Below are 11,283 nucleotides of genomic sequence, written 5' to 3'. Positions count from 1 at the left end.
AGGGTCTCCTGCGTTGGGCCAGTGAACGACGTCAGCCACAACTCTAAGTGGCAACGTTTTCGAAAAACCGCGCCGATCCTCTGAAGGTCGGGTTAATGATTTACCCCTCTCGCCAACCACTTGGCGTAGCCTACCGCTACGCCGCGGAGGTGTGCCAGTGATGCACTGCAGGGGGGATGCTGGGGCTCTGTTTTCTGCTTCCTTCCTCTCCTCCCTTCTTTACCTCCTTTCTTTTGGTTAGGCCAGCTGAGCACAGAAGAAAATGCCCTGCCAATCCTGGAAAGTTTGCGCTACTGGGAATGCCTCGAGTCAGTTTGCAGACCTAAAATCTGGTGTTCATACCTGTGCTGGAATTGAAACTGTAGGCTGAGAAAAAGGGCGGGAGAAGGAGGGTAGAGAGGGAAAGGTTAGCGGGAATGAGAAGGGGTGGGGAGAGGGAGGGAGAAAGTGGGGGAGAGGGAGGGAAAGGAACGCAGGGAGCAGGGGTCTATTTTGGGGGCGTCGGTAAGTCCTTGGGGCAACCTGGTTTTCCCCTGCTGACAAGCTGTGTCAGTTAACTGCAAGCCACCAAAAGTCAGCCAACAGTCCCCGCGCTGCTAAAGCGCCCCAAGCAGAGGCCGCGAGGAGGGCCAGGGTGCACCGCGAGGGGGTTGGCACCGTGCACCAACCCGCGAAGCGGCGCGCTAGTCCCAGGTGAGCCAGAAATAAGCGGAAGGACTGCCGCGGCGGGGCGGCGAGCGCCGGGCAGCACTGCAGGCCCCACCAAGCCCCGCCCCCTAGCCATTCTTAGCTGGGGGCGGCCAGTACGGATCAGCCGCTTTCTTCCTTTTCTCTCTTTTTCAAACCCGCTTTGTGGGTGGCAACTCAGCGGGGGACCCATGGAGACAAGAAAAGAAAAAGCAGAGAGAGAGGGAGAGAGCGAGAGAAGGAGAGAGGGAGAGAGGGAGAGGGAGAGAGAGAGAGATCGAACAAATAGTTTTTAACCTTCCTAGGAACACAGCAAGTTATTACATCTGAAAGCTGTGGTCTTCAGCTAAACCTGCTTCTGCCATTAAGAAAACACATACTACACACGTTTACCCTGGTTAAGCTCTCCTCGCTGGTCAGCCTGAACAAACAAAGCAGAAGGGGAGGGTTTAAAGGCTGAAGATCTATAGGTTATCCGGTTTCAAAACAAATTAAAGCAGAGGGATCCACCAAAAATATATATATTATAGATGCAAAATATTCTTCATTTCACATACCTGCAGTTGCCTCCCCAATCGATTTTATTCCAATTTATTAGCAAAGCACATTTTAGCCTCCTGTCCAGGATTTATGTTAATATTCTATTCAATCAGTAATTTATTTTTCCCAAATCGTACATTCAAAGGAGCTTAAAACCGTTTTCCCACTTATTGGAAGCTTTAAAACACTTTATAAAGCTAAAAATCACTTTCCTGTTGCAGCTCTTCCAAAATTCCTCCCCCAAAAATAACATTTTAAGAGTGGGTGCCCAGCCAGAAATACTAACTTTTTTCTAAAAAAAGGAGCAAACCAATAATTTTTGACAAAGAAAATTAATATGAACAGTATAGGATGATTTTTCTCTCCCTCCCCACTTAAAAAAAAAAAAAAAAAACAAAAACCCTTTGCTCCACCCCGCTATTAAACAAAACACAATACCTTTTTCTGGGTGGTACTGCACAGAAGTTGATTCAGTTTTGACAATGTTGTTTAGCTATCATTTGCTATTTTGAATGAATGGGAGCAATCCCCCCTTTTACAACATTTGTTTCCTATTATGGAGAGGTGCAGCAGTTGAGGGCAGACATGTGAAAGTGGCTGTTTGATTCTCTTTTTCATCTCCCTGACCCTGCTTTTGTCCCTTCTCACCCTGGGAATGTCACGCCTCGCTACTTCACTTTGAGATGCTCGAGAAAGTGGCTTTGTTATTCCCTTTTAGACATACACGAAATTGTTCTCATTCCCCCCGCTGTAAAAGATACTTCACATCGGGACTCGGTTCACAAGTGCAATGCAATTTGGCTTAGTCCAACCTTTGTTCTGCTTGTACAAATGAGCGAACAGTGCACACATTATACAGTTGATCTACTGCTGTCTTAACCCCAGAGTTAGGGGCTGGGAGAAAAGCAAGTTAATCCCTTCAATACCAAGGTGGCTTTAGCAATATTTCCTCCAATAATAATAATAGATTTGAATTGCTTCTTCTGTTTCACACAGTACAGAGCAAAACTTATGGGGAGGGTTTAGCAACAACACAAAAAGCCTTCCACCAACCTTTTGCAAATAACTTTGTAGACAAACACACTTGTGTGCATGGTAATGCCCAATTTGAAGCTATGCAACTGTTTGTGCAAAGGAGGGATTTGATTTGGAAACAAAGATTTTAAAGCCTTGAAGTCTCAGAACAAATCACAGCCAAGCAAACATCAAATGGTATTTAGCAAAGCAATTCCAAAGAGAGGGCATTGTGCTGAGCAGGGAAAGAGTTGTTTTCACAGGCAGGCATTGAAATTGCTTGCTCACTATGATGGGGGAGGGGGAGGAGGAGAGCCGGTGGCACCTCTTGGGGGTGGGGATCAAGCTGCACCAGCACCTAATTCTGGCTACTCTTTATTTTATGCTTGAGGTAGAGGGGAAACTGGACCTTCCATGCTCTCCAAACTGCAGCAGCTGCTTGGGATATACTATTAAAATGTGGGGGGTGTTGCCTCTCCCTTTACCTCACTCCCAAGTGAAGCACAGATTTAACCCTAGGTGCCCCATCCACAGCCAGAGGCCCTATTCACGGCTGGACAAGTTATTCTGGTGGCGACTAAAAATTGACACCCTTGAAGTTGAGCCCCCCAGTTTGGATGAGAGTAAAGGGTGAACAGGAGGTGGAGACTCTTGTCTTAGAACCCCGCAAGATTGGGCCCTGAGGGGAGATCTAATTATGGCCAATATACTACTTGTCAAAGGTTTTTTTGTTTTGTTTTGTTTTGTTTTATCTCTGTGATGAGTTAAGGTCCAACCCCCTTGTAGCCCAATCACCAACGGACGAAATAGCTGGCTCCAAAGTTCCCCGGCAGATATTCTTTCCCACTAGTTGGAAAAAGTATGCTCCTGCGGCAGCACAGTGCAGGGGTCGCTGGCGACGACAGGGAGTGTGGGCGGGTACAGAGTCCTTTCACTGCCTTTGGGCAGTTGGCACCAGAGCGGAAAGTGTGTCTCCTCCCCCGCCTCTTTCCTTTGGGCAGTTTGATTTCCCGCCAGACTCAGTTGGAGTGGCCTGGAAGAGCGGGCTCAAACTCCCGGGCAGTCGTGGGAGAGTCGTAGCGGATAGGTTTCCCCTAACACGTGCTGGGTCCTCGTCTCTGCCCCCTCACCCCCGCCCCCAACCCGAACCTGCAAGTCGATGTTATCCGGTGAACCTGGGAGAGGAGAACTTTCTGAGGTAGTTCCCTCTGGTCCCGAAATCCAGCACGTTAAAGCCAGGCCTTGCAGTGCTGGGGGGTTGGCGAGGGAGGCGCACAGATACCGAGGACAAACAGCCCCCAGGACACTCAGGATGGCAATTTTTTAAAATTGACCACTGACAGGCTGAGGGAGTTTGTTTTAGTGCTGAATACCCCAGGAATGAAATCCTTTTAAAAGGGAGGCTAAGTCGTTTCACGCCACCAAAGTGCAGATTTGAAGAATGACTGATGGGACAAAGAGGCGCGATGCGTTAGCGCGGGTTCCCAGAGCGAGCGCAGCACTGGGGCAAATGCGGGAGGCGGCCTGGAGAAGTGGGGCGGGGCAGGGGAGACTCGCAAGGCCCTAAAACCTGAAATCGACGGCGCACCAGCCTTCGACCCTCTCCCTCAGCACATTTCACTGTCAATTTGGTGAAGAAGATGCAAAAAGCAGAAGGGAGAGAAGAAAAGTGTAGCGAAGGGGAGTGAAGGACCGGAGTGCTGTAGGAGAGGGGAAAGAAGGAGAGGGAGGGAAGAGACTCAGATTGAGGAAGCGTAAAGGAGTTCAGGGAGACTCAGGGAGAAAGAAGAGGACCGCGCAAAGGAAGGCTTAGCCGAAACGCTCCAGGCAGCGCAGAGTTCATTTTCCAAGTGGGGACGACGGGTATTGTTTTTGGCACCTAGGAAACCTTCGGAAGCTGCCGGGTACTTTCCCTCCGCCTCCCGTCTATGTTTGGTAAATATTAACAAACCAGGCCGCGTTATTTTCTGGAGTGTGCATGGAGGGGCTGGCGGGGACTAGGGCCAGATTTCCTCCCCTGGAGCCCCCGCCCCACAAGCCCCAGCCCCACCCTTCACGCACACACACACACACCTGCTTGACAACAGAAGGAATCAAAATCAATATTGTATTTGTCACCCCTCTGTCTCCTTTCTACTCCCTCAGCAACCCGGGTGCCACTGAAGCGAATTGTGGATTTATGGAGGGAAATTAGCATAAATTATTACGAAATCTGTAGCCGTGTGTGGTCCAGCTTGTGGGAAAAGAGGCTATTGCGAACTCTCCAAGCAGAAAGGTGGTCGGTGGTGGGCTCTGCGGAGGCGATGAATGGCTATCGCACGAAAGAGATTTCCATTTGGTTTGCACATGGGTATAATTGACTTATGTGTATTTTATACAGTTTTCCCAACAACTCGCTAAGCCTCCAGGTCGGATGTGCCTCCCCCCAACCCCCACCCCCTGTTTGCTTTGGGTTCTGCACAATAGACTTTGATGCACTTTCCAAGATTTCTGGAAAGTGCTCCTTCCCTCCTCCTTTTCATAATACCAGTCTTAAAATGCTGTCAATAACATGCAAATCCTCCCTCCCCGCCCTGGGCTTTGTAGACCTCCAGCAGAACCAAGATAAAACTTTGTAGTAAAATCCAAGTTTTAAATGTGTATCTCACAACTTCTCTCCTCATCCAAGGCAAACTTGTGCTATTAGGTTCGGTTTACTTAAGTAACCCTCGCCGTGTGCAATGTGCGTCAAACTCCTATCTCCACACTAGCCAAACTTTAAAGATTCATCAGACACAAATTCCTACTTGTATCCTCGCATGTTCCAAACTTAGGGGTGACAACGTTCCCGGGGTGACAGACAAAGATTTATTTCAACTTCGGTCTTTTTTTTTTTTTTTTTTTTAACCCGAACGTTTTTACTCTTAGAATTTAGTTAATCTCCTGTTTACTCTGAGCAATGATTTCGACAGGCATACAATGGCCTCTTTGCAGAGCAACAAAATGCCAATTGTTAAAATAAAACACTTCTCTCTCCTTATTCCCCACCCTCAACACGCACCCATGCCGGATAGAAAAGAATCTTCCTGGCTGTCACTGGGCGAACGAAGGAGAGCTTTCACTCCTATCTACACCCCGAATCCAGCTGCCCATGATATTTTATCGGTCTACATATCAGTATGAACAGATGCACATATTTACTGAGAGGATCCTAAAAATTCTTGGGGGTGTCTACACCGGTACCCTTCCACCGCAGGAGCGCTCCTGCCTTGCCCACAGCAACTGTTTTGTACCGAGGCGAGGCCAGCTGTACTCGTGAGCAGGGAAGCCGTGGACCAGCGCCTTTCCATTCTGGGAAACACAAGCCTTGCCCACTATTCCTCATCACGGATCCCCCAGGCTCCCAGGCTCTTTGGACTTCCCAGCTCCTTCCTCCCCCGGACCTTCGATTCGAATCTGGCCGCACCAAGTAACCCCCCAAACGCCGCACCTCGTTATGACCTGAAGCGCGAGTAGCTGGGACGAGTACCGCTGCCTCCGGCCAAAGCTTGGCAGAGGTTCCATCCGAGTCCAAGTGGTTTATCTGCTGAGAAGGGCAATACATTTTATCTGCCCTTTTCGAGTCATACCCCCAGAGACAGGTCAACATCCCTCCCCCCAGCCCCTCGCACCCATCTCCTCCTCCCGGTTATTTTTTCCGAATTAAGAAGGTGACATTATTCTTTTCTTCAAGTACTTCTGTTAATATTGAAAAACGTGCGCTTGCATCTCAAGCGAGGCAGCCCAGAGCCAGAGCCATTTCAATATTAATGAAATTGTTTAATCTCCTAAATTCATCGTGTTTAAGTTACGTTTTGGTGAGTTATTGACCGCCTCCGAAACTGTAGTTAATGAAGTTGTGTGTGTGTGTGTGTGTGTGTGTGTGCATGCGCGCGCTGAAAGATCTCTTTTATGCTAACCCCAAACAGCTCCACTAATAATGCTCTAATATCACTTAAAGTGTTGTGTTGAAACCTAACACCCAGAATTCTCTACGACCACCACTTCTAGGAAAAAAAAGTTCTCACATTTCTGGACTTTGAAGATGATTCTGTGTGGTCTGTAGGTATTGAGTTTTTAACAACCCAGTAAAATGAATGTCTTTAAAAAACCTTAAAGGTCGGAGAACGTGCAGAAACCGGTGGGAACTCCTGGTGTGTACTCATAGAGTGCGTGCATGCAGGCGGGGTCGACTCACTATTTACTTCATAGCAATTTGATGATGATGACGACGGCAGCGAGGATGATGAGGATAATGACAATAATAATGATTCATTTAACCGTCCCAAGGCGAATCCCAGCCGAAGGGAGCCTGCTGCTCGCGCCAGGCGGAGTGACCAGAGGCACACTGGCCCCTTCCCAAAAAGGAAAACTCTATGGTTCTTTCCCCAAGTTGTAGAAGATACTGCTGTTTTAGTGGGATCGCAGGCAGCTTTTGCTACACTTTAAATCCTAAGTAAGTTCTCCATACAAAAAAAAGGGGGGTGGGGGAGTGAGAGGGGTGGGAGGGTTGGGGAGGGGAGTTCCGGCTGTAAAATGAAAACTTCCAGGATACCCCTGAGTCCCAAAGTTTCAAAACACCTGGGAAAAGCGAGAGCCCCTGAGGCTTACCTGGTGATAAACTGTGTCAAACTCAGGCCCTCCCCAGATCCGCACAACATTTGCCCCAACAGTCCCTGAGCCTCCGTCCTGTGTCCAGCCAAATTCCCGGAGGACTTTTAAAGCAAATACCTGGAATTTTCGCCCAGATACACTATTTTAATTTTTAAAAATTTGATCAATACAGTTACATTCAAAATGGGCTCTTACATGGGGATGTCCAATCACATTTTGAAAGTATTTTGTAAACCCCATCACTTTTTCAAAGCTACACACCTAACTAAACAGAGCTGAAGCAGCATTATAGGAAGGTCAAGTCAAATTTCGACCTAACTCCTGGGGGACTGGGGGCAAGGGTGTGTTTTAATTATTATAACCCATGCAAACAACCCCGGGTAGTGCTAAGCGCAGGAAAAGGGTCGGTTTCAGGGGAAAGCCGTGCCTAAAGTTACCTAACAGATACAAACCGGATACAACGCAGAGGAAACAGAATACCCCAGCCAAGCAATTTCCATGTCAAACATCATCTGCGCGGCTGCTCCATCTGTGAACGTGAGTGGTTGCCTGGCTCCCTGTTCCGCGGCGGCCGCCTCCTGATACCTTCACACGGCGCACACCGGCCGGCGTGTCCTGCTCGCTGCCAGTGGCCGAGGCTCTTCCCCCTCGCCCAGTCTTGAGCTGGAAGTAATTCCTATTGGCCAAGGTGTCCATGTAAATAGGTGTGAAAGAAACCAGAGCTGGCCGGGCTCTCCCTTCTCGCTCAGTCCCCTCCCTCTGCAGCCCCCGCTCCCCCTCCTCTTCCTCCTCCTCCCAAGGCGATTGTCATATGATAGCTAAGAAGTGGCACATTAATGAAGCGCCGCTACAGGGGTCTTTTCTGCTCCTGTCACCGCTTAAAACTATCAGATGGTTCGAGGGAGGGCATGGAGGCAGCCACCTAGCTCAGCCGAGACACGGAGCCCACAGTAGCGCCCTCCGGAGCCCTAAGACCTTCGCTGCCACCATCCGCGCCAGGACTCCTCAGCCGAGCTCGGCTGCCCGCAGGACGCTCCAGGAGCGTCGCGGACCGGGCGGCGCGGGACGCTGCGGGACTGAGCTCAAGAGCTCAGGTTCGCGCCGAGTCCAACCGGACCCGGACGCTGCGCGCAGAGTGCGCGCCGAGAGAGAAGCAGCGCGCAGCAGCGCCCTCCCGGATGCGGACGCGCAACTTGAAGCAACTTTAAGGTGAGCAGCTCTCTGTTCCGCCCCTGCACCCGGTTCTTGCCCCACGCTCGACTTACTTCCCGGCTATCCTAGCGCCGTTCGCCCGCTTCCCCTCCTGCGCCCCCTGGCTGGGTCCCACTAAGCCGGCAAAGTTGCTGGCTAAAGAGCACGGGCGCCCGCTGATCGAGCGCCGCAGCCCCCACACCCGACCCCCGAAGTCTGTTACTCGGCCTGGCTGACCCCGCCGGTGTCTCTGTGCACCCATGCTACCTCCTCTTATTACCTCCCCCTTCCCAGATCCGAGCAGTCCGCCAGCCCGCGCGGACCCAGAGCAAGAAGAGGGCCAGGAAGAAGATGCCTCGGCCCGGCCGTAACACGTACAGCGACCAGAAGCCGCCCTACTCGTACATCTCGCTGACCGCTATGGCCATCCAGAGCTCTCCCGAGAAGATGCTGCCGCTGAGCGAGATCTACAAGTTCATCATGGACCGCTTCCCCTACTACAGGGAGAACACGCAGCGCTGGCAGAATAGCCTGCGCCACAACCTCTCCTTCAATGACTGCTTCATCAAGATACCGCGGCGGCCAGACCAGCCAGGCAAGGGCAGCTTCTGGGCGCTGCACCCCAGCTGCGGGGACATGTTCGAGAACGGCAGCTTCCTGAGGCGCCGCAAGCGCTTCAAGGTGCTTAAGTCCGACCACCTGGCGCCCAGCAAGCCAGCCGACGCGGCGCAGTACCTGCAGCAGCAGGCCAAGCTGCGGCTCAGCGCGCTGGCGGCCTCGGGCACGCACCTGCCACAGATGCCCGCTGCCGCCTACAACTTGGGCGGCGTGGCGCAGCCCTCGGGCTTCAAGCACCCCTTCGCCATCGAGAACATCATCGCGCGGGAATACAAGATGCCTGGGGGGCTGGCCTTCTCCGCCATGCAGCCGGTGCCCGCTGCCTACCCGCTCCCCAACCAGTTGACTACCATGGGCAGCTCGCTGGGCACCGGCTGGCCACACGTGTATGGCTCCGCCGGCATGATCGACTCGGCCACCCCCATCTCCATGGCGAGTGGCGACTACAGCGCCTACGGCGTGCCGTTGAAGCCGCTGTGCCACGCGGCGGGCCAGACGCTGCCCGCCATCCCCGTGCCCATTAAGCCCACGCCGGCCGCCGTGCCCGCGCTGCCTGCGCTGCCAGCGCCCATCCCCACCTTGCTCTCGAACTCGCCGCCCTCGCTCAGCCCAACGTCCTCACAAACAGCCACCAGCCAAAGCAGCCCCGCCACCCCCAGCGAAACGCTCACCAGCCCGGCCTCCGCCTTGCACTCGGTGGCTGTGCACTGACCCGCAGGAGCCGACGCCCCCTCTCGTTCTCCTCCCCACCACCTCACTCGCCTTCCCTGGCTCCTAGTCCTGCCCGCCGCAACCTGGAACCGCCACCCTAACTTGTCCCTTTCACCTTCGGCCAACCAGTCTTGCCCCAAGAGAACTTTGTTTTGGACCCAGGAGACAAAACACAAACTTGCAGATGGGCCAGGAGGCGCGTAGGAGTTGTCCTCGCCCCCACGTCAGGGAAGGCCGGGGCCACCTGAGCCGAGCCATCCCCTCCCTGAGGCCCCGAAACCCCTTCCCATTTGACTGGCGGGGGAAATCCAGTCACCCCCTCTTCGTCGAGAAAAGCGCGTCTTCCCTCCGCCCAGATCGGCGGAGCCCCGAACTCTGCGCAGTTTCAAGACTAGAGAAACTGCCTCAGATGTTTCCAGGAACAGATCCCCACCACACCCCCCTCCCCGCGAGGGCTGCAACCGCGCAGGGGAGGGCCGGATCTCTTTACGTCTTGGAAATCTGCAGCAAAAAGGAGCCACTAATCTTCCTACCCCACTCGCCTCCGCCCATCCGGCAGGGGCTGGGCAGACCACAACTTCCCGGGGTTGCGGCCCTGCCTCCTGGGCTTCTGCGGAGATTTTGTTGTTGTTGTTTGGGGTTTTGTTTCCTTCCAGAGGCTCCAGGAGCTGGGAGTTAGGAAAGAGGCTGCCAAGCTGAGAAGGCGACGCTTGTCCTCACACAGCAAAACAAAACTAAAAGTAACCTTGTATTGTTTACAAAGCGCCCAGTAATATGTAAACAATGAACTTGAATCTGTCTTGCTAGGCGGACGAACGGGCAAAGCCCACATTATAAGTACCTGTTGTAATGTGAATGTTTACTCTTCATTTCTGGCCAGGTTTAGGGGAGGGAAGTGGGGATGGGAAAGTTAATTGGGATGTTAACTTTCCGATTACTTAGAGACCTTTTTAGCTATTTATTTTATTGTTGGGAAAAAAAAAAAAGAAGAAAGAAAGAAAGAAAATGAAATAAGCCCAAACCAAGAAAGCATCAAGGGCAACCCGGGAAAAACTTAGATAAGCTGACTGATAACATGAAGGGATGTCACCGGATAGCTATCCCACGGACAAGTCTTTCTGTTTGCTACCAGAACTTTTCCAAGAAGCTAAAGGGCTGCAAAGAGATGTAAATACTTGTGAATAGGAATGATTATACACTGTGTAAAATGCACTTTTGTTTGTTGTATTCCTTTAGACTCTTAGATAATTGGCTGGAAAACGAACTGTTGTTCTGGTGTGACCTGCTTAAGTTTAAAAAAAAAGTTGTAGTGTCATCAGAGCTGTAAAATTTTTACCTTTCATTTTTCCCTCCCTGTACAGAATTAGCATGGCATTTTAAATATTGATGTTCTTGTTCCCAGCATGCCTGTTTTAAAACAAAGGATTTAAAAAAAAAGGGGGGGGTGTCTACATTAAATTATGACCTAGTCCAAATAATATTTTCTCATTAAAATATGTAAATTCAAATTTTAGTTTTGTGTGTTTTTGAAGAGTTGCTACAGATAATAATTTTGCAAAAGATGGATGTAATGCTTCCCTAAGCATGCTTTCTGCAATACACTGAGTAATTTGCCTTTTTCATATCATATTGTGAAAACAGTCAAACCTTTTATGCACTTGCAGACTGTGGGAGAAATTATTCAGACAGAATTTTGAAGGTGTTTGTGTATAGGGAAAAAGGAAACAGACTATTTCTATTACAGATCAGGTGCACAGGTGCAGTGTTGAAAGAAAACCCGTTTTTGAAACAATAAGTACTTTATATGTATTTTGTCTATATCAAAATATACATTTTATGAAATATAGCACTTATAACGCTTATGTAGAAATCAGGCAGAAAATATGGAGA

The 11,283-nt window shown here is 50.8% G+C and overlaps 1 protein-coding gene across 1 annotated transcript; it reads left to right on the top strand.

The window, feature by feature from the left end:
- Positions 1–7,560: 7,560 nt before the first annotated feature.
- Positions 7,561–10,901, top strand: FOXB1 (forkhead box B1). The gene is made up of 2 exons (XM_023228640.2): positions 7,561–8,082; positions 8,359–10,901. Exon 2 carries the CDS (start codon positions 8,416–8,418, stop codon positions 9,391–9,393), a length of 978 nt encoding a protein of 325 aa, XP_023084408.1. The 5' UTR covers positions 7,561–8,082; positions 8,359–8,415; the 3' UTR covers positions 9,394–10,901.
- Positions 10,902–11,283: the final 382 nt, after the last annotated feature.

Source organism: Piliocolobus tephrosceles, chromosome 6 (assembly GCF_002776525.5).
Source record: "Piliocolobus tephrosceles isolate RC106 chromosome 6, ASM277652v3, whole genome shotgun sequence".
Lineage (NCBI taxonomy): Eukaryota > Metazoa > Chordata > Mammalia > Primates > Cercopithecidae > Piliocolobus > Piliocolobus tephrosceles.
This window is presented reverse-complemented; position numbering and strand designations above follow the sequence as displayed.

Excerpts from the sequence above, each read along its gene's own strand:
- FOXB1 (XM_023228640.2), top strand. The coding sequence starts at position 8,416 with ATGCCTCGGCCCGGCCGTAACACGTACAGCGACCAGAAGCCGCCCTAC.